Source organism: Scophthalmus maximus, chromosome 8 (assembly GCF_022379125.1).
Source record: "Scophthalmus maximus strain ysfricsl-2021 chromosome 8, ASM2237912v1, whole genome shotgun sequence".
NCBI classification, from domain to species: domain Eukaryota; kingdom Metazoa; phylum Chordata; class Actinopteri; order Pleuronectiformes; family Scophthalmidae; genus Scophthalmus; species Scophthalmus maximus.
The window spans coordinates 10,370,190-10,395,468 of record NC_061522.1 but is presented as its reverse complement, the minus strand read 5'-3'; the positions used below and the strand labels follow the sequence as shown (position 1 = coordinate 10,395,468).

At 39.6% G+C, this 25,279-nt stretch overlaps 1 protein-coding gene across 8 annotated transcripts in view; it reads left to right on the top strand.

Annotated features, from left to right (window-relative positions):
* ctnna2 (catenin (cadherin-associated protein), alpha 2) overlaps positions 1–25,279 on the top strand; it is a 301,922-nt gene that overhangs the window by 108,550 nt on the left and 168,093 nt on the right. For 7 of the 8 annotated variants that reach the window (XM_035637486.2, XM_035637484.2, XM_035637489.2 and 4 more), the window contains exon 7: positions 363–566. In XM_035637486.2, the coding sequence (XP_035493379.1) occupies positions 363–566 (204 nt within the window). Of the gene's footprint in view, positions 1–362; positions 567–13,547; positions 13,584–25,279 lie in introns of those variants that run through there. The other variant, XM_035637494.2, reaches the window with a different exon arrangement.

The following is a 25,279-nucleotide window of genomic DNA, read 5'->3' as shown; positions in this document are numbered from 1 at the left end:
TTCTCAGTTTGCTTTTGTAATCTGTTTAGGGTTATTGTTTATTATTTTGATCATGGCTCCTTTTTACTTCATCAACAGTAGTCCTATGAAACACACCCACTTTTGCAGTCTTGTTCTGTTTTTATCTTGTATGTTATGTTGAACTATTTTTGGACACATTTCACTCAGCCATATACTTTTTTCATGAGGATGACAATGAAACTGAACTCGTACTTGAACATTTTATTCAGGCCAATAATACATTTTGAATTGGAGATAATCTCAGGGTGCAGTTTCACACCTTGGTGCTGCACTGGACTGCTCTTATCTCGCTGGTTGTGTTTTACTGTCCTGACCTTCTACTTGTCTTTTTGCCCAAACAGAACAAGATCATCCTGGACCCTTTGACGTTCAGCGAGGCCCGTTTCCGACCCTCTCTCGAGGAACGCTTGGAGAGCATCATCAGTGGTGCCGCACTAATGGCTGACTCTTCATGCACGCGTGACGACCGGCGCGAACGCATCGTGGCCGAGTGCAACGCCGTGCGACAGGCCCTTCAAGACTTGCTGAGCGAGTACATGAACAATGTGAGTATCTTGTCTGATAATTTGATGCTCATTAGCTTAGTTCAGCTGCACACATGAATGCACCTATCTGACCACACACAGCGCAGCAACGGACACACATGCTGCTGACCGCCTTTGACTTTCCTACTTACTCCCGATTACAGTTATGTATTTTGTCTTTGTCCCTCTAACACAAACAGCCGTCAGACTTACTCAACCAAAATGAAGTGTCGTTGTTCGACATATTGGGGTATATTTTTTTATTGGCGCTGAAAAGACTAGTGCAAGACTTATTACATCATGCCGGTGTAATAAGCACTTTTGTGCACAGTGATCTGTGGGCTGTGTGAACTGTGTCTACATAAGCAAAAATATAAAAAGGGCACTTGGATACTCAGCCGTTGACCATGGCCATGTGACTTACCTCTTTGTGCTGGACTTTGCATTTGTTCCATTAAGCTGGAGCCCATAAGAGTTCTGAAAAGTTCAATGTCAAATCTATTAAATGTCTCATCTCATTTAATGATCCTTAAAACCAAATTTGTTTCAAGTGTTTGACTCATTCCTGCGTTTGTCTGCCCAGACGTGCGCAGACATTGACTGAGACGTTGCAGGCAAGAACGCATCCCAGCTAAGGTTAAACTTTTACGAAACCAAGGTTCAACCCTGGATAAACTTTGACCATATGTTACAAAATATAAAACGTGAAAAGTCCAAACAGGGGACACGTTGAAATATAATGAAACAAATATGCCACACATGGTTTGCACTCTATGCCAATTAACTGATTAATGGCAACTAATTAAGACCAAAATTGTCTTACAACATAACCTTAGTTTCAGAGAAACATGCAAACCAACCATGACAGCCGAGTTATTCACATGTGTAATTATAAAGAATAGCTCACCTTGTGTTCATTAATGTACAAGGAAAGGAAGGTGTTGAGGGAAATGTGTGTTCCCCTCAGCTCGCTTTACTGAAGGATGGAATCCTGTCCTAGAAGATGAGGACAGTGTTGCATATTGAATGGGAGCGTGGCAATTCATAATTGAATGGATGAATGATTGGATAAAAATACTGGCAACCATTTTAATATCTATATTCGATCCATGAGGATACTTTGGGGAGGATACGTGGAGCTGCAGTGTTGCTGTTGTCAAGGGGGGAACCAGTGTGTTTGTGTATGACTTGTGTATCTTATTGAAGCAAGGACCACTTAGCCACCTCAATCAATGTGGGAAGAGCTGTTCTCGTTCTTATGTTTTTGTTGTTGTTTTTTAATATTTTTTTTGATAAACACTAAACAACCTAACACATAATTCAATATTCAAGACTGCATTATATGATGTGTTTTCACCCTTTGTTTATTGACCAACATGTAATCCTAATTTTAATCCATTGGATTTACTGAGCGTGCAACCTGCTGAAACTGTGCTCAGAAGGTCGATCCAGCATGTATTAAGTATCATTTGTGACCATTGAGCAATTGGCAAGCCAGCTCTCTATCGATCCCCACAGTATCAGGTCTCCTGCTGCCACACGGGCCTGTGCAATAATCCTTAGCCTATTAATGTGTATTTGTAGTGGCATCTGTGCTCATGAAGTAGTCTGGACACAACGGAGGGCATTATATGAGGGTCCTTATTATATTAGGGATCCTCTCTGGTTGTAGTAGAATGATATCAGTGCAACAGCTAGCAGTAGTTCTATGTTGTGCATGCGTGTGTGCATGCGTGTGTGTGTGTGTGTGTGTGTGCGTGTGTGTGTGTGTGTGTGTGTGTGTGTGTGTGTGTGTGTGTGTGTCTTTGATTGTAGGGAACGACCTTCATCTCATGTCAAAGCTTCACTTCATGTTCTGCTGTTGTTGCTGCGCTTGTCTTCGGAATGCTGATCTCAAAACCAAGAACAAAACGAGAAAAAATCAAAGTAGCTACATCTACGCACTTTTACCCTGTGTGTGTGTGTGTGTGTGTGTGTGTGTGTGTGTGTGTGTGTTACTCTGAGAAATATATTTTAAATAGCATTATTGTTGTAATATAAGTATCTTGGTATCAGTTGCTATATCCCCGTAACCCAATAAGACACAGAGAGTTTTATGAAGGTGCTGAAAATGCTACAAGCACAGGCTGTTATAATGTAGATGGTTCTTTATATATATATATATATGTATTAAGAAAAGCAGTGCAGCCATTGTTTGCTCAGACTTTGGTGTCAAATCAGCAGGGATTTCCTCCTTTTACTTCCTAAAAAGCCAAAGTCATGTGTGTGTTTATGAACACTCAGATGCCCTTTCCCCTTCTTAAGGCATGGCAGCTTTTTGCTAAAGTAATTGCGCCTTGGTTCATTAGGCCCATGAGTTGTGTTTTAGAGGCTACAGCTGGGAGATTGTTGACAGCCCCCGGCTGTCCTCGCAAAGAACCTCGAATAAATCACAGAGACACAAAGAACAAAAAATGCTTCCACTTCTCAGCTCAGCATCCCCAATAATGATAAATCAAAAACCGAGTGAGAGTATGGGCGTTATCATTACCAAGCCAGTCTATTATTTAAGAAATGATTTCGATAATTGAATACGTTGCAAAAATGTCAATGAATTAAAACTGAAGCATTGTTGAGCCAATCAATTTCTGAAAAAAACAAGTATAGCTATTGTATATGATCTTAATTTAAAATGTTATTACAATCAGTGTTTTCCAGGGCTGAGTTTTAGATTCTTCAGATTTCCAGTTTTCTGTTCCAGTCGAAAAAATAAACAACAAAATAACAACAACCCACGACAATTGCCCCGACTGAGGCGCCATTTGATCCAAGAATCATTTGATTCCTGCAGTGCCACATATAACAGGATCCATAAGTACTGCACTAATGCTCGTTATAGTTTCAGTTATAAAACATAGCATAGCATGTTTTCAACACTGAAAACAAGAAAAGACGTCAAGAGTAAAGACAGACTTAAATGGATAGAGACTAATCATTGTTCATATGTACCTTCAAACAGTTTAAGTGAGTGGAGGGAAAAATATGTCGGCAAGACATCTTTACAAAAATACAAACATGCACTGGTTAATGAGTAAACATGATACAGTTTATGGATACTTATATTTGTGGTAAATGAAGTAGATTCTAGCTGCAGAGGACAAAAGTTGACTCCCACTCAGTGAGAAAACCTGTTGCTGAAAAAAAAAAAAAAAAAGAGGTTTCTCACTGCGATATCCAGAGACATTGTTCCCCCCCCCCTGGCAAAATGCTCTCGGCTGCCACCCTGACAAAGTTGCTTGTGACTGTACAGTGAAAGTGCTTTTTGTTCAGAGTTTACTGAAGTAATGTAAACATGCGGTTGCCCTTATGTTTCCTCCTCCTCCCTCATTCAGTCACACTCCTGTTCCTCCTCCCAGCGCACAAATTTATATAGGAAGCCTGAACCACAGCACAAGGTTAATCAATGTGGTAGCCGGCAATAAATTAGGTTCAAGTGACAGGAGAATGTCCATACCTGTCTCAGCTGCTGGTGATCTGTGATTGGTGACAGCAGGCCCGGCTCCCTGGCTGGTGCTGAATCATCAGGAGCAGCTGATTTAGTTACGGCCGCTCCGACAGGGCCAATCTATCAATTGATCCGGGGAGTAATGCATTACCAGCTTAGGTCAAGGGAGCGGCGGCAGAATATAGCCATAGCCAGAAACCCCGGCAGCTGAGAGGGGGGCAACTCGCCAGGACGGTGCACAGCGGAGCAGGATTGAGGGAGTGTGATAGTGAGCGCTCTAATCTCACTGTTAGCTGGACGTGGCACATAAAACCAAACAGGGGTTGTGAGGTAGGACGATCATTAGGGGGAGACTGATGGCCCTCTCGTGCACACAGCTCCTCTGGGAGTTGCTGTTTAATCAACAGTTGGGATAACTGATCCCGGACTGTAAAATGTGTGCGTGTATCTTTGTGTGACCAAGTTTTTTACCATTTCCTTCCTTCACCCGCCGTTGTCTTCAAAGTGAAAATGACAAAGCGGCGTGGGCTGTTAATTCTTGTATTCCTTTAAAAATGAGAGTTGTTTGGATAGTCTGTACGCAGTAAAAGCCCCTTCTCAAAAGAAAACATATAGTTTATGGATTGAAGCTTGTGTGGGAACACAATGCACACAATTTTATTTTACAAAACAGTCTATCCAATTGCTGGGACTCTTTTCCCGCGTCTGCAACCATCTGGGTTGAATGATGAATTGTGCCACCGTTGAATTGCAGCAAAAGCGTTGCTGTCGACTTCACCTCTATTCTCAGGACACTATCTACCACGGACACAGACACTTTGAAGCCGAGGAAACATTGATGAACTCCCAAAACATTTCCCGACGCTTCCCATCGGAGACCATCTCGTCTCCGATGGGAAGCGTCAGTCTGGATAGAGGAACCGCTCGGAGCCCAGACTGTCTCTCCGCAGTGTCTGGAATCCTCCACGCAAAGAGTTTCTAAGAAAACCTGACACTCCAAAAGCCCCGGCTCAAAACACAAAAATAATCTGCTACTGTTTTGAGCATTATTCTTGGTGTTGTACTGTAGTGCAGCATCATCTCAGTGTCTCTAAAAGCAGGCTTTAAAGAAGAGAGCAGAACAAAAGTGACCTGATCGATACCTTTTCCGTCCCTTAGCTCTTGAGGCGCGCTCCACTGTCTGTCACTCTGAGGTGGCTGAGGGGCACAGCTTTAACGCATGCAAGGAAGCTTCATTTACCTCGAAAAGGGTTTTCTGGGGCCAGTTGCGTGTGTGATGGCAAATGATGGGGGGGACTATACAGTAGGTACTCTGTCACGGTTTCAATCCATGGCTTTTTTATCTTCTTTGCCAGCTTGCGTCACTGTCAAGTGATAAGATGATAGCTTAGAAGTGTTACTGTAGCCTAAACTGAGCTTATTGTCAGCATAGCCTTGCCCAAGAATTACCAATACAATATAGAGACGACGCACATTGAGGGTGTTATTGAAAGTCAGTTATCGATTTGTTTACTCATATAGCAATAAGCTATAGTAAACTGTATGATATATAAGCAATCACGTCATGAAAAAGCCACTGCATCACTTATTTGTTTTTGTTTTTTCTCGACCAACCCAGGCTCACCCCAACTCATTTCAAAACCCTCCCGTCCTATTTTTTCTCATACACTTCTCCGATGTTTCCCTACATTCAATTCAGTGCGTAGGCTCATGCTGTCAATATACTGACCTCACCCGCTCAGGTCAACACACAAGTAAAATAAGGGGAAAGTTGTGTTTTTTTTGTTTTCAGTCTCTGGTTCTATACATTCTTCTAGGTTATTTTCCTGAATCCTATTTCTCGTTACCGTGCACGCCAAAGCTGATAGGTCAAAGGTCACTAACAATGTCCTTACTTTTTCAACCAATACCATTAAATCTACATCTTATTTAGATGAACCAATCATTCATCATCATATGATATGAATGATGTCATGATGAAATTGCATTGTTACAGTACAAAAAAAGTTAGCATTTTCTGATCACATCCAGGCCATGCATGCTTTTCATTGTATTTGTGCATCTCTTGCTATTATTTCCGAGGTGTTTTCACCACACAATTCTCAAAATTCTCTTTTTACCTGACAGTATAGAGGCAGTATCATTATTGTGTTGATTTTTCATTGATTATGTTTTGGTTCTGAGAGTTTGGTATTTTGAAGCTCACAAATTGCATTGTTCATCTACATAATGCATCAGTGGACAAATAGGAATTTGGTTTGACAGTTTGGTTTCTCATTGTTATATATTAAAACAAAATTAATGGTAGTTTATTCAAACTTGATAACAGATTAGAGTCAATATGTCTTTTTTTAGTGAAGAAAAGGCAATTTCGTGTCTACCTGGACATTTCATCACAAAGCGAATCACATGAATCCAATTTTTAAAAAAAACCACAAAACATGTTTTCCCAGGGTCGTTTCCGTCAGACACTCTTACCTCTGCACCAATTTATCGTCTTCTTGTCAAATTAGGAAATGGAGGTTTTACTAGTTGTCACTGTTGGACATTAATAACGTCTGTCATTTTATGTTAAAATGCTTAGTATTGGAAACAGCACAGCAGGGTTTGAGGTAATAACAATATGCAGTATAGTGCATACCTTCAGAGAGATGTGCCATGAGGACCCCCTGCTGTGGAAGGAGATACTCAACCAGTACCTGGTGCTATAATCTTGGTCTGGTGTTATTTGTGTGTGCCCACTTCATCGCTGCATGCTGCCATTTAATTTCTTTCTTTTTTCTTCTCCTTTTTTTTGCTTACTCTCCCTCACTTGCTATCTTCTTAGACTCCTCCTTTTGTATAATCAGGCAGTGGGTCACATGGGTGTTGTTTAAATTGCAAATAACAATGTGTGCAATTCCAATCAATAGTTTGTACCTTTGCCTTTATGTGCCTTTCTTAGTGCCAGACTCTAGAGGTTCCCTAATTATTCGAACAGAGGCGCATGTAAGCTACATGCAACTCAGGCATTAAGTTGTTCAATGCCAGAGATGATCTAGATCCCACTTCAATGAATCTAATCAAACTCGTAGCACCACCTTTTCTCTTTTTAGGTATTCCCTGGGTTTGTTTCTCTCTTTTTTTTCCAATTGTCCTCACTTCATGGTCCCTCCCGACTTAGCACTTGCACCCCGTTAAATGTCCCAGACCCAGCTATAAATCATTGGTTCCCCACAGCGTCTGATGCCCCCTCATCTGTCAACGCCTAATGCTCCACGCGACAAGCTGCAATCCACTGCGCACAACCAGACTACTCACTTAGATTTCTCAGCCATTGAAGACTGGGTCAAATATATAGCCCCTGAAGGGGATTGACCAGAAGGCCCAGGTAAAAACTGTAAGTCTATTTAAGGCCCTTGGGAGATGAAGAAGACTCCTTTATTCCCACCACTTCAGGCCCAAGGGGAAGTTGCAGACAGCTGTTGCCGCTGAGCTACAGTGAATGCCCTCTGCTCAAATAGCCAGGCCACCTGCCTGTGGATTCCCTGCTGTGAAACATTCCCAGCGCTAACCATTCAGTTTAAGAAGGATCTTCCGCTGAGTCCCATTCATGTATGTGTGTTTGCATTATGTTTTTATTTTTGTATTATTATTTTTGTTAGTGCCTTTGAGCAAAAATAATTGCAGCCTCTTACCAATCATGATACAAACCCACAGCTGGCACTTGACCACCGAGAGGAATGAACTCTTCTCTGACACACTTCCAACAAAAAATTGAACATACAGCAGAGATAGCAGTTATTGAATATCTGTTGTGCTAAATTGCTTTGCACTTTATCTACCAAAGACAAATAATTTTGTCTGGGCCATGAGCAGCCTCTTTACAATCCTGTTCAAATACAAATTGAGTTTGGTTCCAGTCTGCTGAATTTAATAATTGAATGATATTCTTGATAATTTGTTATCCTATGCCGTGTTGCTGTCACACAGTCCCATTTTCAGCTCCTGCATCTGTGTTTTTGTTTCCAGTTAATGATTTCTGATAGTCCATGCTCTTAGTTAACTGTCCTAATTTCATAGGCCGGTCAAGTCAAGTTTATTTGTACACACATGCCACTTTTTTCAAAAACAAGGTGGTTCAAAGACACAAACCTTTCATTACTGTGCAGGTAGCATGTCCCTTAAAGCGTCCTTCCTCAAATGGTGGGTCGCAACCCAAAAGTGAGTAGCGGGGCCACTTCAACTAGGACACACACATGTGGTAATGGGAAAAAAGAAACAACAACACAAACAGTTGCGCAGTAGCCATTTGCAGCCCTCGTTATCACGACAGCAGTGTCCACAACAAACATAGTAATATTAGCACTTAGCACTCAGTTGATCATCTGTTAACATGGCACAATGAAAATAAGACAGCGACTACATTAAATAGGTTTTTTTCTTCCATTGAGCACAGCAGAGAGGGACCACAACTACGGTTTGTCATTGGCAGTAAAGTGCTGGCACACGAAAGCATGAGGCCATCAGAAATGAAACGCCATTTAGAAAAAATGAAACACTCCGCTTGTAAAGACAAACCTGTTGAGTACTTTCAAAGATGACTCCAGGAGCTGAGCAGCAGTTTTCCCATTAGTTCCCCGAAGCTTGGTCTGAGTTGGGTTCAAGTAAAGTACTAGTGAATATCCTAATGTTGATGTGCATCACCAGTTTAAACTTGTCATAAAAGGATGTATATGTCCATAAGTGAAAATATATTTTCAATTGTTTTGAATTTTTAGCCTAGTTGCTTTTTATGTGAATAAATGTTTGTATATGTAGATGGATGCACTGTATATGCACAATGTTTTTTAAAATACATTTGAGTGGTTCAAAAATTTAGGTCACATCTTCATGACTCAAGAAAAAATGGGAGTCCTGAGACTAGATCAGTTGAGAACCACTGCTTTCAGGATTTCAACTATGCTGACTCAGCAGCACACACACAGCTCCTGCGCCGGATGTTTTTGATTATGAATTAATTGTGAAAACATCCGTTCTATTTGTTTAGGGTCAAGAGACAGTGCTGGTCAGAGACAATTGCGTCATGAAATTGAAAAGTTTAGCAAAGGTGGTTGCTGTTACATTTAGTGGACATAGTGTTTGAGGTAGCTCTCGGAAGAACCCATGCAGTGACTAGGATTCTGCTGAGAGACCAAGTCCCCCTTAATGAATACATACATGAGCATCAACTGAATGGTACATAAGGAGGATGTTGAGGTGGAGGAGAGAGCTGTGGCACCCACACAGCTATTGTTATGAGAGCCGCAAATACAAGCTGGACTTGAGAGCTCTCCCTGAGCTAATGCTGGTTTTTATTCCTGTAATTTTCCCAGAAATGCTCTTAAAATAATTAATTTAGTATTTGCTCTGCTATTCATCCAATTTTCAAGAGGCAACTTCAAGGGGAAATGATTACTGTCCAATGATAAGAGAAGGAGAAAGATGGTCCATGGCTATGTTCACGGTCATCAAATACTTTGGAATTGGAGGTAGAAAAGAGACTGACAAATGGTTTAAAATTGCGGAATTATCCTTCAATACAAATAATATTTGATGAAGCTGTAACCACAGTAACCTAACATCCTCTTTTTTCAGTTGATAAAAAGTAGGCATTGTTATAGTTTTCTATGGTTACAGCACATCATCTTGAACTTTAACAGGGTATGCAAGGCCTGTGTGCCATTTTGTTGTTTTCATGCACAGGCCTCTAAATGACTTCCAAAGGAGCAAATTAATCCTTGCTTCTGTGATATATACCCTTATGTATCTAGTTAACGTCAGTTATGGCTGACAACAGCATTATGGCTGACAACAAGAGCTATGGTTGCAACAATGCTCCAGGGTGCAGAAATGTTAATTGGTATGCAGGGCTGGGGGATAAAACAATAATTATTGCAAAAAGTTGTCTTCAAAAGCAAAATTTGAAAAGTTCAATATAAATCGACATAACACAAAATTGTTTTGGATGCTCAATATCTAATTTGTGAAAATGTTTTGTTGTTATCTATTGTTTGTCACTTTCTGCCAGCAAAGATAACTTCAAAACCACTATAAACTGTCTTCAAAGTTAAAATAAATTCTGTTCTTTTTCTTTTTCTTTTTTACAGCCGACATGTGTTATTCCTCTGATCACGTGATATATCTCATGGGCTTGGGGTAGCCCATGTAATTAGTTTTGGTGCTTTAACCTATAACCAAACTGTAAGTGATAACTGAAATAATTGAAATCAACAAGTTAACAAAGTAAATATAAAACAGTATTTTAAACCCATTCTCCAGGGTGAAAGTTTTGTGTTTGACCCAGTCAACCACATCAACTGTCTGTGTATGTATACTATGCTGTTCTTTATACTATCTCACCTAACTCCCCAATGCCTCCCTGGCTGAAAGCCTTAAATACAGAGGTTTGATATCTTCCTGGGTACCATGTTCTTTGGCAGCAGACATAGTTGGACCACAGAGGCACCTATGAAAGAAGGGCCAACCAGACAAGCTACTGAGGAATACCTAGGCTGAAAAAAGGGCTTCTGGCCCAACCAGCAGGGCACTCAGGAGACCCTTTGCCTGAGCAGAGGCTCTTTGGCTGAACATAAGGGTGCTTGGGGAGCACTCAGGCCAACCAGAATATATGAAGTCATTCAGACGGACTAGAAAAGCACTGGGGCTGGCAAGAAAGGGCCCTTACGGTGACCCAAAGGGCCAATTTAAGGGTAACTGGGACAGCTCAATTGTTCTATTGGTGTTTTTGCCACCAAAATATGAACCATGCTCATTAATTAATAGGGCCCGGACACAATTCTTAAGACAAGGGCACCAAGCAGAAGATAAACTCTGTGCACGCCAATGGACAAAAATACTGGTGAGCATTTTTGAGGGGAGGTTGAACTACCGTTTTGCTCCCTCACCATAACTTTGTACTTTGTACTCAGATTGATCAGAGCAATTGAATCTGGCATGATTTTGCAGGATTTGTCAAACTCTTTGCCAAATGAGAATCCTATAGCTTTAATAATCAAGATCGGCAAGGAGAACCTGCTGACCTAAGGGTCAGTTGGACTTAATCATTGCGTCTAATGATGTCCAGCTTACATCAATTATTGTTTGGATCGTAACAGTGAATTATGTAGTCTAATCTATCCTCTTAAGTCTAAGAAGGGATCTGAGTAACACCTCCTCATGCATTTGATAACGACAAGCCCCAAGATGTCGCTCCTGTTTTGTCTGTGTGCTTACCCCTTGTGCAAGTTGAAGCTGCAACATCAGTTAGAAAATGCTGCCTCACCATTCCAATTATGCTTTGCTGTGTGGCTGGGGAACAAACGGAATCCTCTGTGGGCGGCAGCAAGCAACCAGCACATGGCTGTCTGAACGCCCTCGTGTAACAATCGCTGATTGAGGTGATCGGATAAATGAGACTTTAATTGGGTTTTAAGGCTAAGTCATATTAGGAGATGAGATAGAATTATCCAGGAACATATTAATGTAATAAAAAGATCTCAGATCTGGCAGCTCTATTGCATTAGAAAGCTGCCAGCCCTTCTCCTCTCCTACTCCCTCCTCTGATGCCGCTCCACCTCAAGGACTTGCTGCTTTGAGCAGCGCTAACATGATTGACATTGATAGCTGGATCAAACTATAGAATCAACTCTAATATCATTAAGTAAACAGACATGGAAGCAAAGACCCAAGCTCTAACTGTATTAGTTGCTACATATGTTAGGGCTATGGATGCAGGAGGGTAAATGCTTTGGGAAATCAAGCATGCAAGCCACAATTTGTGATTGTATGTGTAACCTTTGTGCCTTTGTGCCTTTGTGTGTGCTCTACCATGTGCCCACAAATGCATGTGTATGTGCCAATAGCATTGTTTGTGAAATGAATCCTGTAGATGTTTGTTTGCTTAATTTTTATCATTACTGCCAGTCGTGGTGTCCTGTTGCGGTACAGACACTTCTTGCATATATGTAATGCTGAAACCTGCACATGTCCCTCTGTCTGTCAACAGCTGTTTCTGAGGTAAACAGGATTAGCAATACAAGGTATCCACATAAAGAACTGAGCGGTAACGCAGTGCTGCATGTGGATGTTATTCATCCGCATAACTTGGATGTTTTCCCCTCCAATATTGCCACATACTTTGGTATTAGTGAGCATAATTGATGAAACAGCTTTTAGTCAGACACTAACCCATGGGAACGGTACAATCCTTTGGGAGTCGTCTGTGGCTCAGGAGACAAAGCGACTTGTCCCGTCCACATGCCTTAAGTGTCCTTGGGCAAGACTCTTAACCTCTAAATGCCACTGACGGCTGTGCCAGCAACCCGTGAATGAGATGCTTGACTGATGCATGCTGGATATACAGTAGAAGCTCTGCACGATTGTGTGTGTGAATGGGCGACTGTCAGCTGTGCTGTAAAGTGCTTTGAGAGGTCGATAAGTCTAGAAAAGAGTTCAACAAATGCACTCCATTTATTTACCGTTTGTGCTGAGGGTGACTGTCTTAAGGCCAACCTGTCACTCTAAATAAATGGCATTCAAAAAGTAAACATTATTGATACTATTAGTTTTATCTTCACATATATGTGTTGGATAACCAAAACAATTCAAGTATATCATAAGATATTATTTGTTTCTCTTAAGGTTGAATATACATTATGGACGATTGACTTCTTTGGTCCTTGAATTACATAGTCATTGTGCATGTCACTCATGATCATTAAGCTTGCAAAAGGTAAAACTGCCTTTGCACTTTAACACAATGTCAAATAAATAGACTTATTTCAAACTGTTGAGATGAACTCTTTCCACACTGTCCTAGAGTTCACAACATTACTTCTGCTTTGCTATATGCTGATAACATACATTTTCTTGACTACATTTACAGCACTCAGACTCTCTTTTTTACCAGCAAGTAGGTGCACATTTAGAAACGAAATTGCTTCAGAAAAGCAAATTCTGTGTTTTGCTCCCTGTTACTTTCTTCCCTTACTCCTGTATTCATCAACGTGTAGTCCTCTAAGGTAAATACAATTTAAAAAGACCTGTGCAGATTTTTCATCCTCTTTTCTTTTAAGAATTTCCTGGCAGAATTGCTGACCCAGTCAGAAAAAATGAAGTATCATGGGAGCATAGAAATTAGGAGGCTTCTGCCACATATTTGATTTTTTGTATATCCTCTATTTTTCCTCTCACGTTTTCCGTCTCTCCCTGATGTCTTTCTGTCTACTCATCTGTCTGTCTGTCTGTCTGTCTTTTTCTGTGTCAAGTCACTTTTCCTTAACCCTCACCCTTGGCCCTTCTTTTTTGCATTTGTGCAAAATGTATTGGTGCCCCAAGACAAAGCTTTGCCCCTTTTCAGACAGACAGCCATGTGCCCGCCACTCCCTAGCTGTCGGATTTGTATATATAGTTTCTGTTCTGCTGTCAACTTTCAATGATGTGTACAAGTTTTGAAACAGCCCCTAATGTCATAGTAATTTTACTACTCTCTCTTGCAGCTTTCTGATGGTCTGGTCTAGTCTAAGGACTGTAACTGTCTAGACCACAACCCGACTGATCAGTTATAATACTTTTAACTCTATAACCCACTGAAGGAACTTTGGAAGGGTAGAGGAGAATGTGAATGAATAAGAGAAGAGCAACAGTTTGAGTTAAACTGGTTGTAGGGAGAGGAAGATGACACGAGAGGTTGTATGTCAGATGAAATTACTTGTAAAACAATTGACCTCTGAGTCAGGTCAAAACACATAATGAATTGTGCAACTACAATGATTCATTCATAAGGAACAAACATGTTGATGCAGGCTAAAGTCGTCTGTTGGGCTATTTTCCATTCTTATTCGCTTAACCTTAAGCATTTGCACTGACCAATGTTATAATTTCCATTAAAAAAAGCACTGCCTCACTACTGAATACTAAAATTGAAATTATTTAGAAACTTATTTCACATTTTCTCTAACATGATTGAGTCCATTTATATTCTTTTAATTTATTTTTATTTTGTGATTACTAATCACTTTTAAGAAATTCCATTACATTCATCGAGACGCAGGCTAACAGATGGAGCATGTATCATATTGATTCTTAGTCTCCATCCCCATTTTTATTATATTGTTACTCTACAGCAGAGTCAAATTTCATTTCACCCTCTGGATCCATATAACAGCACAAACTCATCTTCATGTCTCTAATAAAGTGATTACTTAGACGTAGAAAAGGTCTGAAATGCTTTTTCATGGTTTCTGAGGGATAATTCCCCAAAGCATTGGAAATAATGAGTGACTGTAGTGTCAGGGAAGAATGAAAGAGGGGGGGTATTTGAGCAGGCTTTATAGCTCACTGACCTTTTAAAGAAATAGATTGTTGTTCTGTTAGATCATGGACCCAGTTCTCACCTGTTCTTTTACAATACATTATTGATTTGTGTAGGCTTTATTTTGCTATTTAAAGGCCAAAAAAGCATATGCATTTCTTTTTCTTGGATGGGCATGATGTGGTTGGGTGTGTGGTTGTGTGTGAGATGACAGTATTCCGTGTAAAAGGGGGAGAGAGTGGGGGGAAGATGGGCAGCAAAGAACCAGGGTTGGAGTTCAACCCGCAGCCGCTGCAGGAGTACTCAAGCCTCCACACATGGGGCACCGGCGCTACTAAGTGAGCTAACCGACGCCCATTCATGTTTATTTTTGAACAGAGCGGACATAAATTGACACAGGCTGATGACAAATTAACTGAGGTCTTTTTGCTGCAGACGAATTGGGATCAGAACAACTGGATTTTCTTCCCAAATTCATCCAATTCAGATGTGCGCCCACCTGTGGCTGCTCGTGGCTTTAAATATGTTAGACTGTTAAACTGGTTTGAGCCTGGAATTGTTGCTTGCAGCTATATTGTATTTATTTATATCTTTTTTCACATTTATCATTTTATCTTTCTTTTTTGTGAACATTCAACACATACTCTTGTTTCTGCTAATGGAATCTCCAAAGAGCCCTCCCACACATACTCACACAGATACACTTAAACTCAATGTCTCATACTCTTAAACAATATGATTGATTCCTGTGCTACATGTTGCCTTTTAAGAAGTTATTTATAATTTGGATTTTCTTTCAACACTGTCTGTGCTTACTTACTTATCACCAATTAAAAGTTCCCAACCCACTACCACGTGAAAACCAACACAGAGACTCATTACTTTGTACACAGCAATAGATCCTCTAAAAATGTACAATTGAAAACAAGAAAAGCTACATTGAACACAAATTCAAATGACACGTCGGTAAGTCCATTATTTGCTAATTTCAATGAAACAAAACATGAACATGAATAAAACATGTTTGCAAAATTTTACAGTACAAATATATGTTGTTGTTCTTTTAAATAACAAATTAATTTAATATAAAATAGGCCAAAATACAGACACTTAATTTTTCCATGGGAAACTGGATTCCATTTTAGGATTTTATCAATGTTTTCTCCTAATCTAGCAAAAAGTCACTATTTTATGGTAACATAAATATTAGCACAAATTTCTCTGCAACATGCTGGTATGGTACTGATTTAGCATGTTCTTTGCCTGTAACGTGTGCACACCTGTATTCAGTAAACAATAATATAACTGTTCTACAACATTCTGTATGTGTAGAAACAGGCTTATTTACAAAAGGAAATATCCTCAATTAGTCATACATAATAAAAATATTATTTTTATAAAGACCTGGCAGCCTAGTTAAAGCTTGGGAAAAATTGTGTTATTCAAAAATAATTGGTCACATAACAACAAAACAAAATAAATACTTTGTTAATACAGCTTACAACAGTATGAACAAAGTGGTTCCAAATGCATGCAACAAACAAGAACAAGTTGAAAATATATGTGAATTGAATATCTGGTGGAATTGCACATAAATACAGGATAATGCTGAGTAATCTCAGGAAAAAGGACAGAGAATCTGATATTGCCCAAACTCTAGACACATACTTTTGGTAGAATGACAAAACAAACTTACCCTTGGACTTCACTAGGTTACTTGAAAACATTGTTTCATTATTCCCATTTCATTTGCAGTATTCAGAAATGAGTGTTGTATTTAATCATACGGCATTGGATTTAACTGTAGCCTAGCTTAATTGGCGGCCTTATGAATCGTTCAGAGAGATAATGTCCCATCTCTCTCCATCTGTCATAGCTTTTACACTGCAGTGGCTAAACCAATTCTGGATGATTACACAGGCCAGGACTGGGACTGAAGCTTCAATGGCAAGACATCAAAAGTTGACCAAACACTTTCATTGGTTCATTTATTCTCAAATTAATTGGAATATATAAACAAAGAAACCATTAAAACACGTGACTTTGTCACATGCTAAAGACTGTATTTCCCGCCTAGTGATCTGTGCTGCGCATGGCCGAAACAAGATGCAGACCTCTGCCCTTCAGCCAGGATACAATTTGGCACTGTGTTCTGGCACAAAACTGCACTTGTTGGCCCGATTGGGTTTGATAGGCACACTTTGTTTAGCCAAAACGTCTTCACCTTAGGTCTAGTTTTAATTAAATTTAATGTCTGTATATAAATTCTAAGAGATGCATATTATTAATTTCTCAAAACTATGTGAGGCCCAAAGAAGCTTTTACAATTTCTTGTTCCTTTCCAGCACTCACCATTATCTCATATAATAGTATTCCTTTTTCTTTTCCCCTCCACCTGATGCTGTTTTTCAAGCACACTTCTATCCCCAGAGAATATGGAAATTATGTTGACCTAATTTTCATGAGACAATTTGTAAAATAGGGTTAGAGCTGGAGCTAATCTTTTAGCGTGCATAAATGTTTCCCTTAGTCATTTTTGACCTGTGACTGTACCTTATTATTTTTCCTCTTTTCTCATTATTTTAACTAAAAAGCCACACATATACACTCAAGCTTGACAGATAGAGAATTTAATATGCTAAAAGTAATGTAGAGCAACTCAGGGCCTTGTGGTGATAGAAGAGGTTCCTGCAACCAATACTGTCCCTAAAAAGAACAACAAAATGTCTTATTTTTCATTATGATTCTGTCCTAATATAAAATAAGACAAAGTAAAGTAGCTAACATCATTCAGCTCATCGCTAAGACACAGCTACAGCTCCAGCTTGGAATGAAATAGCTAAGCGAGAGTTGTGAGTAGAAAAAGTAGAATGGGGGATTTGCAACATGATTATGCAGCTTACAAACCTGCAGAAAGTCTGAGAAAATTATTCTACTTCTAACTTTGATTATAACGTCAATAAACTGAGCCTAACTCTGAGTTTATGGTTTTGAGTTCTTCATTTTTGTAAATTTTGCTCCCATTTAGAGAAAAATAAACGACAAATCACTATATGTTTTTGGCCTTGGATAACATGTCATTGGACAGCTAGTGCCATCCAATGGGTGCAGGTTGCAGGTGTAGGTGCTGCGGTGGAGAAGCAGGCCCCAAAATGTCAGACACTCTGTTTCTTTAAGTTGGACATCCACTTGAACTCGGAGGCTAACATCATGCATATAAAGACTAAGGCAGACCACATGCTTAGATCTTTAAGATGCATGTATTTAGATGTTAACACATTTGCCCATCTACATCTTTGTTTTCATCCCTCCAACTTCCCTGAACTACCTCTGCCCTTTTCCCCTCGTGCTTAGTGTGTAATCATGTGTGACAAACATAAATGGAGCATGTGAAAATTCACACCACTCAGTATGTGGAAATCAGCCCGAGGACATGTGATGTTCGCAGTGAAACAGGAGCTGTCAAGTAATTTAACCTTACAAGAGCGTTGGCTTGTCGCACAGTGGAACTCAATAATGATAGTAATAATGGCAATAATGATAATTATGTTTATTTATATAGCACTTTTCCAAGTCAGAATCAGAATTGTGTTTATTGCCAAGTAGGCTCTCACATACAAGGAATTTTCTGAAGTGATGTGGTGCATAAAAATGGAAAATAAGAGGAACAATGACGCAAATTCAAAAGCAAGTACTATTAGTACGAAGGGAACGATAAAGACAGACAATTGATTGTCTGCTTGATTGGGTCGGGTCACGGTGGCAGCAGGTCAAGCAAAGTAGTCAAGACGTCGGTCCTCTTGGCCATTCTGAAGCATTCCCAGGCCACATGAGATAGATCATGTTTCCAGTGTGATTTGTTTCTACCCCGGGGCCTCATACCATTTGGACATGCCTAGAAGACCTTCAATGGAAGGCACCCAGGAGGCAACCTAATCAAATCTTTGAATCACCTCAACCGTCTCCTTCCCACACAAAGGATCAGCAGCCCCACAAGCTCCCTGGGAGATAGCAGAGCCCCTTCCCTATCTCTAAGACTGAGCACAGCTACCCTGTGGAGGAAACTCTTTCAGCTGCTTGTGTTCGCCATCTCATTCTTTCGGTGACAACTCAGGCTCATAACCATGGGTGAGTGTCGGAATGAAGATTGAGTGACAAATTGAGAGCTTTGTCGTTCAGCTTCCACAGCATTAGAATTTGAAAGAATTGTGTTTTAAGAAGCAATCTAAACACAGATACAGCTTTTGAAAAGGTGGATATATCTGGCAGGTTGTTCCAAAGTTGCCTGAACAGCAAATGCTGTCCCCTTAAGTCTTACATCTTGACATGGAAACTCAAGACACAGTCCGAGGCACAGCTTAGAATCACATTTAGCTTGCCCTTAAGTAGGACAAGATAACTTTCCGGGCTGGTGTTGGAATTGCAACAATCCCTCCAGGAATTTCCAAATTTGCAACCACAAGTTTTTTTTCAATCCACACTTCATCACAGATATTGCAAGGATTTGCAGTTTTTATAAATCAGCAAGTCCCTTGCATTATTTAGTAAACTTCAGCTCTCACCAACTATTGGAATTTCCACACAGCCAACAATATATTTAGAGATCTACAGTTCATCACTGAATGTGCAGTCATATCCAATGTCCTCCTATATGCTATTTATATCCCTATGCATTTTTCTTGTCGAATATCTTGTCGACCAAATTAGTAAATATAGTAATTAGATATAATAGAGTAATGTAGATATTCAGTACCCCTAATAGTCTAATTCATTTTTTTGTATCAATTGGTTCAGTTTTGGCATATAAAATGAGATCTTATCGTGGTTCAGTCATTGCCATACTGTGCAAGAAAAACTCACCATGCCAACTGGGCAACTGAACTGGACTCGATGGGACATAAATTGCTTTGTCCTGTTTGCTGTGCATTTTCAGCTCAACCAGTATGTAAGGAAAGTTCCTAAAAGTGTTTGCCAATGAAAGACAGTTTTCTACAAAGTTGAAAAGGCCTATTCACAGGGCACCAGTGATGCTGCTGTGATATACCTGACATCAGTAAAAGGAGAGGCCACAAAAGACAAGAGTATATAGAAGGTCATCAATACGATAATTTCCCCAAAATAATAATAAAATAAAATGAAAAAAAACAACAACTTCTCTGTACACTCTATGTCAGAAGCACCATTGTTCTTTCTTTATGGCGTGTGATTGCCAGACTTTACACCTTCAGGAAATGAAAAATTATTTTGAGCACTATGCTCATAATCACTTGGTACGTTTTTCCTTTGTGTAGTGGAGATGGTTCAGTGCAGGATGTAGAGTAGGGATTTTTTTCCCCCTTCGGAGAGCGCTAGTGCATCTAGTTTAACACCGCATGAGTATACATTTTTTCTACTATTTCTAAAAGACTTTAGACAAAGACTACATCTTTTAACATTGCTCCCAAAGCATGGAAAACAAAGTAATAATCGCTCATAAGTATAAGTTTTACTGTTGTGTTTGTGTGCGTGTATGTGTTTGTGTGTGTGTGTGTCAACCAATCATGATTCAGATCTTTTTCAGACATGTGTGACATATAATCTCAATGTGTGCTAGCAGTGCAGCCATTGGTTTCCTAACACTTCATACTCTATTCATATGAACCAACGGCAGGATGTGTCAAGGAGGATGATTACAACCAGATAAAAATCTTGCCAGGTATTTGATTTGCCAGAAGTCTTAAAATTCTGTAATCCAGATGGGCATATTGGGGCACAGGAAGATTGTTTACCCCACCAGGCATGTCTGAAACATCCTGACAAGTGTGGCCTCCGAGTTTTACATTTGGACAGCTAGTCTAGTGAGCCAAACTGAATCCTAACTCAATCCTTAAATTTGATTTTTTTCTTCTTCATACAAGTCATATGTGTCGGTGCTGCAACTATCTCGAGGGATGAATAAAAAAAAAGACATTACGTTGTTAAAGGGTCATAATAAAGCATATATAATATCGTGGGGTGTTTTCTGTCGATAAAGGAGAAACAAGCTCACTTCCACTAATAGTCCAATTTGACAGAAACCTTTAGTCTTGTCAACAGTGACATTTCCAGCCACTACAAGTATGATATAAGCAGGTAAAATCTTCAAATCCTGCGACAAATTGGAAAATCATTCAAATCAAGGTTGAAAAATGAGTAGCAACAGTGACGACGGGTACCTCTTTGCACTAGTATTAACTTTGTAGAGCTGGATTTTTTTTGATCTATGAAGTTCAAGTTCAAAGTTAAATTAAGCTCCTGTGCAGGATTTATTCAGCTTGTTTACAGTGCTTATCTTTTAATATAATATGAGACACAGTTGACTAAATGCCCCGCAGGCCTCGCTTCTGAAGGCTTTTTTCAGTGAACAGCATTTTATTCCGAACACACCTACAGAGGAGTCACACTTAACAGTACAATAATTGCAAAACTCCCAAAGAAGAGGTTGGTTTACATTGCATACAAATCCAGTTTCCTCACTTAATGCTGTTATCATGCCTTTCCCTCGTCGTTCCCTCTGAAGCCATGCAACAAACTGTTTCAGCGATAGGAACATGCCACTGGTTAGGTGCACACTGCAAGACATAAATTATTCTGCCCTGTGGGCTTGCATCTCCTGAGTTATAGTGCATGTAGATAGGATTAAGTGAACCGTGTAAAAGGGCAGGTTTGCTCCATGTGTATTTACATATGATAGTTCTATATTTTACATATGAACCTTTTTACCTCGAAAAACAGATTAGTCAAATATAAAGGAGAGCTCACAAAGCTCGATTTCATACATATGCGCACGAGTGTGTGTGTGTGTGTGTTTTCTCTCTCTTTCAGCTTCACTTTGAACATAGCATTACATTAAAGAACAGAAAAAAAGAAGGTAATAAATACAGAATCTTGAGATACAAATATTATCAGGGAGGCACCATATCTCAGTGTTAAGCACTGGCCCTGGTTTTATCATTCATTATTCAGGAGGAAGTGCAAAAATTCAGAGTACATCAAAAACATCGTAGGTCATGGTATTGGATGTAAGTCTTTGCCTATCGTACAATTGTTGTACAATTGCTGTTTTCTTTCAATGAGATTTTTTTTTTTTATGCAAGTCATACATGGTAAAGGCAGGAAACAGTTAAGTTTCCACACACTGCATACTGTAGGAATAATGAGCACTCGGTCTGATAGGATGGAAAATGGAATTGCATTTAATGTTCCCCAACACTTGATATATATATATATATATAATTTTATTTTTCATATGATATGGCTGAGTCATAATTGTGCATTAATTTTTATTAATTTAATGCTCATATCATGAGCCTTGAGTACATTATTTTTATCCTAAACAACAGTTATTATTTTATTTTTTTTCTGTGATGTATACGCCTGGAGCTCTCTGCTCTATTTCGCTGTAATAGCCACTAGGACTTGTCACTGAGAATAGACCAGAGTCCTGGGCGACCCAGAGCGCCTGCAGCCAAACGAGGGCCATCTGTAAACAGTAAAAGTGAGGAGGGGGGGAGGGAGCGGGGGAGACAGGAGGCCAGCAGAGCTAGACGAGAGGAGCGAGGGGGTGAAGCGAGGGCAAAGGGAAAGGGGACGACACAGCATTAGGGAGAAGCGGCAGCGTTTGTGACCTTGGGGTCAATGCCGTGAGAGCAGAGATCTAAATTAATGGCTCTAAGAAGGCTGCTCTCAAAGAAACTCCCTGTGGGTGATTACTCACCTCTAGGCTTTAGCCTTTTCAGAGATAGCCCATGTTCACATATTGCCCTTAAACACAGTCACACACAAACACACACAAGCATCATCAAAAGTCTATTTTGCTTATCTCATTAATTACACTGCTGTAGCTTCATTAGCAATATGACGCATCAAATTCCAAGATATTGTGAAGTGGAGCATTTTTTCCTGTTTCTTAAATTAAAATTGAGCATATTTGCTCTGGGCTGAAATAAATAAATCTCACCCTCTTAATTGTGGAAATCACGCACAGTTAAACAAAATTCTATCAATAAATACAATATTCATTGCAGCAGAAATTAGACGCTTGCCTGGGGCAATTTGAAATATAGATTGGACATTAAAGATGTTGAAGAAGTTTGATATTTTTTAACCATCGTCATTATTGCCGATCTTCTGGTTAACTTCTCTTTACAAAAACAAAAATGACGACTGAACCTCTCCCCTCTCGGATCCTTGTACACCCAATGACATTAGTGTTGTTTTGTCTCATTTTGGTTTGTAATGCATTTGTAATTGCAAGTTCCAGCTCTCATAACAAGCGCTGGTGTGAATGGGAAATCAGCAAGATGAAGGGGCACGTAGAGACATTAAGGTCTTTAATAGAAGTTCCAAGTTGACCGAATTAGTGACACACACGGGAAGCAGATGGGGAAAGTTCTGAAATAATGAACTAATCAATGTTCTACTACCTCATTGTAATTACTGCTGCATGCCAATAAGCAATATATTCATAGTCTCTTTCACATTAAGTGGCAGGAGATAGACAGGCGCCGTCTGTCTGTCATATCAACTGTTCAGATCATTCAGATGGTGGGAAATGAACCTGCTTGTATCCAGTTATTTTTGGTGATTGACATGGAGTTACACGTCAAATTGATTTAGTTTATCCGAACCCAGCAGTACAAAAAAAAAATAAAGTTGTTGTGAGTTAAGTGGTTTGGTCAAGGCACTTTGGCCTCTGGTGTTTAGGTAACCTGCCACACTTTGGTGTTCAGAAACGATCTGAGGAAATGCTGCAAATTACCAGGTGTGCACAGATAATAACATGTTCACTTGCCATTTTTGTTCAATATATGATATACTTTGCATGGTATGTGCAGAGAATTTCAGGAGTTGGCATATAAGTTCCAGGGTATGGTTTTTTATAATTAGCCCCTTAGTTGCATTGCCCATCACAGACCTTTTCAACAGCTCCGCCAGTCACGGTGGTGCATGAGAAGAAACAAAAGAGAAGATAGGCCAGGCTTCCCTTTTCTAGGAAAATCATCTCTGAGTTTTAGAGACGGCACGAGGGGCAAGATTCAGCAGCAGTAATATTTAGCCAAAAGCAGGCACTCTGACATGACCTTCTTTCCGTTTTCTATTTGTTAAAGAAAAAGAAAATCCATCCCCTGCTGAGGGCTGAAATTCCTTCAGCATATACATAAAGAATGCAATAGAGTATTTATTTCAATTGTCTTTTACTTATCTATGTCATTGCAAGTTTGATCAGCTGACTGTGGAGGTCCCTCCTGTAACTCTAACTGTAACTAACCTACACGAGACAATGGAAGCATTAATTTAATTTACATACAGAAGACTATAGTTTTGTTAAGTGGCACCGAGGATATAAACTATAGAAATAATCTGAAATGGGACCAGAGAATGGGGTAAAAACGCACATTTGTCGGCTCACTGGACGAACTGCTCTATAGACAAATAGGGAGAAACTAAATATTCTATTATAAAACTCTTTAGGTGACAGGCTCCCTCTGAAACACAACACAATGGCTGCCACTGAGCATCTGTTTTGAATACATACATATACTACTTGAAAATAAAGTGGGACCCTAATTTCAATATGTAAATTTTATGAAAGAATTTTTTTTTTTTTACAGGCCATTATTGTTTTGTAAATTCTACCAGGAGGCAATTTTTTTCACAGTTTCAAAGCCACCATTAGGCTTTCTTCTTTCAATTTGATGTTAATAATGCCTCAAATTATCCATCTGCTGTTTCCATCTTGAGGGACAAATAACAGATTGATCACAAAGAAAAATAATGAATGAAATTTATAACTTTCACTTCACTATAGGCAATAATATACTGATGGTTCATGGGTGTGATGGTTGGATATCGATTGAAAATTCTGAAATTAGGCCTCATTTTTTTGAGACGACCACTTGAATCGCCAAGTCATGAACTAATCTGTATTTTTCATCTTTTTGAAAGGCTGGTTAAGTGTGGAATTGTGAACTAACCAAGAATGAGAGTGGTCTGTCTGTGTTGATCTGAGGTCACACCAAGTTATTAACCTCCCTGCTTGAATCACTCTGTCACGGGCAAACAGCCAGGAGTAAATAATTGCACTCTGCTTGCCCCCTGCTCACCTCTGACCAGCTGACATCTGCTTGGACAAACTTCCAGCTGCTTTCCTTCTTATTTTTTCTTTAACATCACACGTAGGTATCCTGCTAAAATAATACACAGTCGTGAGGTTGTACCACCAGAGTCCCATGGGTTGTTTCTCTACAGGACGCACGCCCATAAATCGCATCCTTTCTATTACAGTAGCTGTCCATACAGCATCTGACATCCTAACCAAGGGCTCTCCAGAGACACCTAAAAAAAGTGATTCATCATGAAATATGAAGACGAGATAAAACAATCTATCAAAGTTATGATGTGCATTGTTCAAAAGGTCTAGGATGATAGAAGAGACTGATGTCATGCTTCCACTTAGGACCATTAAACTTAAAAAATATATATACATATTCAAACATTCAATTTCACTGAAATATTTCAATGTTTGAGCTGCTGGTTTTGTTAAAATACATATTTATATGATATTTGGAATGACAGGAAGGAGGGAGAAGTTACCAAAGATTTCTTGGCTGAGATCTTTTTACTCATCTGATTCCATGCATCACATATTCTATTGAATTTCATTGCACTTTGCTGTCTGCTACAGGGAACACTGACCGAAGAAGTGACGGAGCGGGGAGGGGGGTACAGTACCGTGCAGTGTGAAATGTAGTGCAGGAGCTGTATAACTGATAAACACAGCCATCTCAATTGTGCTCACTGAAGCGGAGCAATGATAACTGGATCATAACCAGATGATCTGGCACTGTTATAAGTGATCCACACGGATTTGGAGCAGCAGAGGCCTGGCTAAAATGG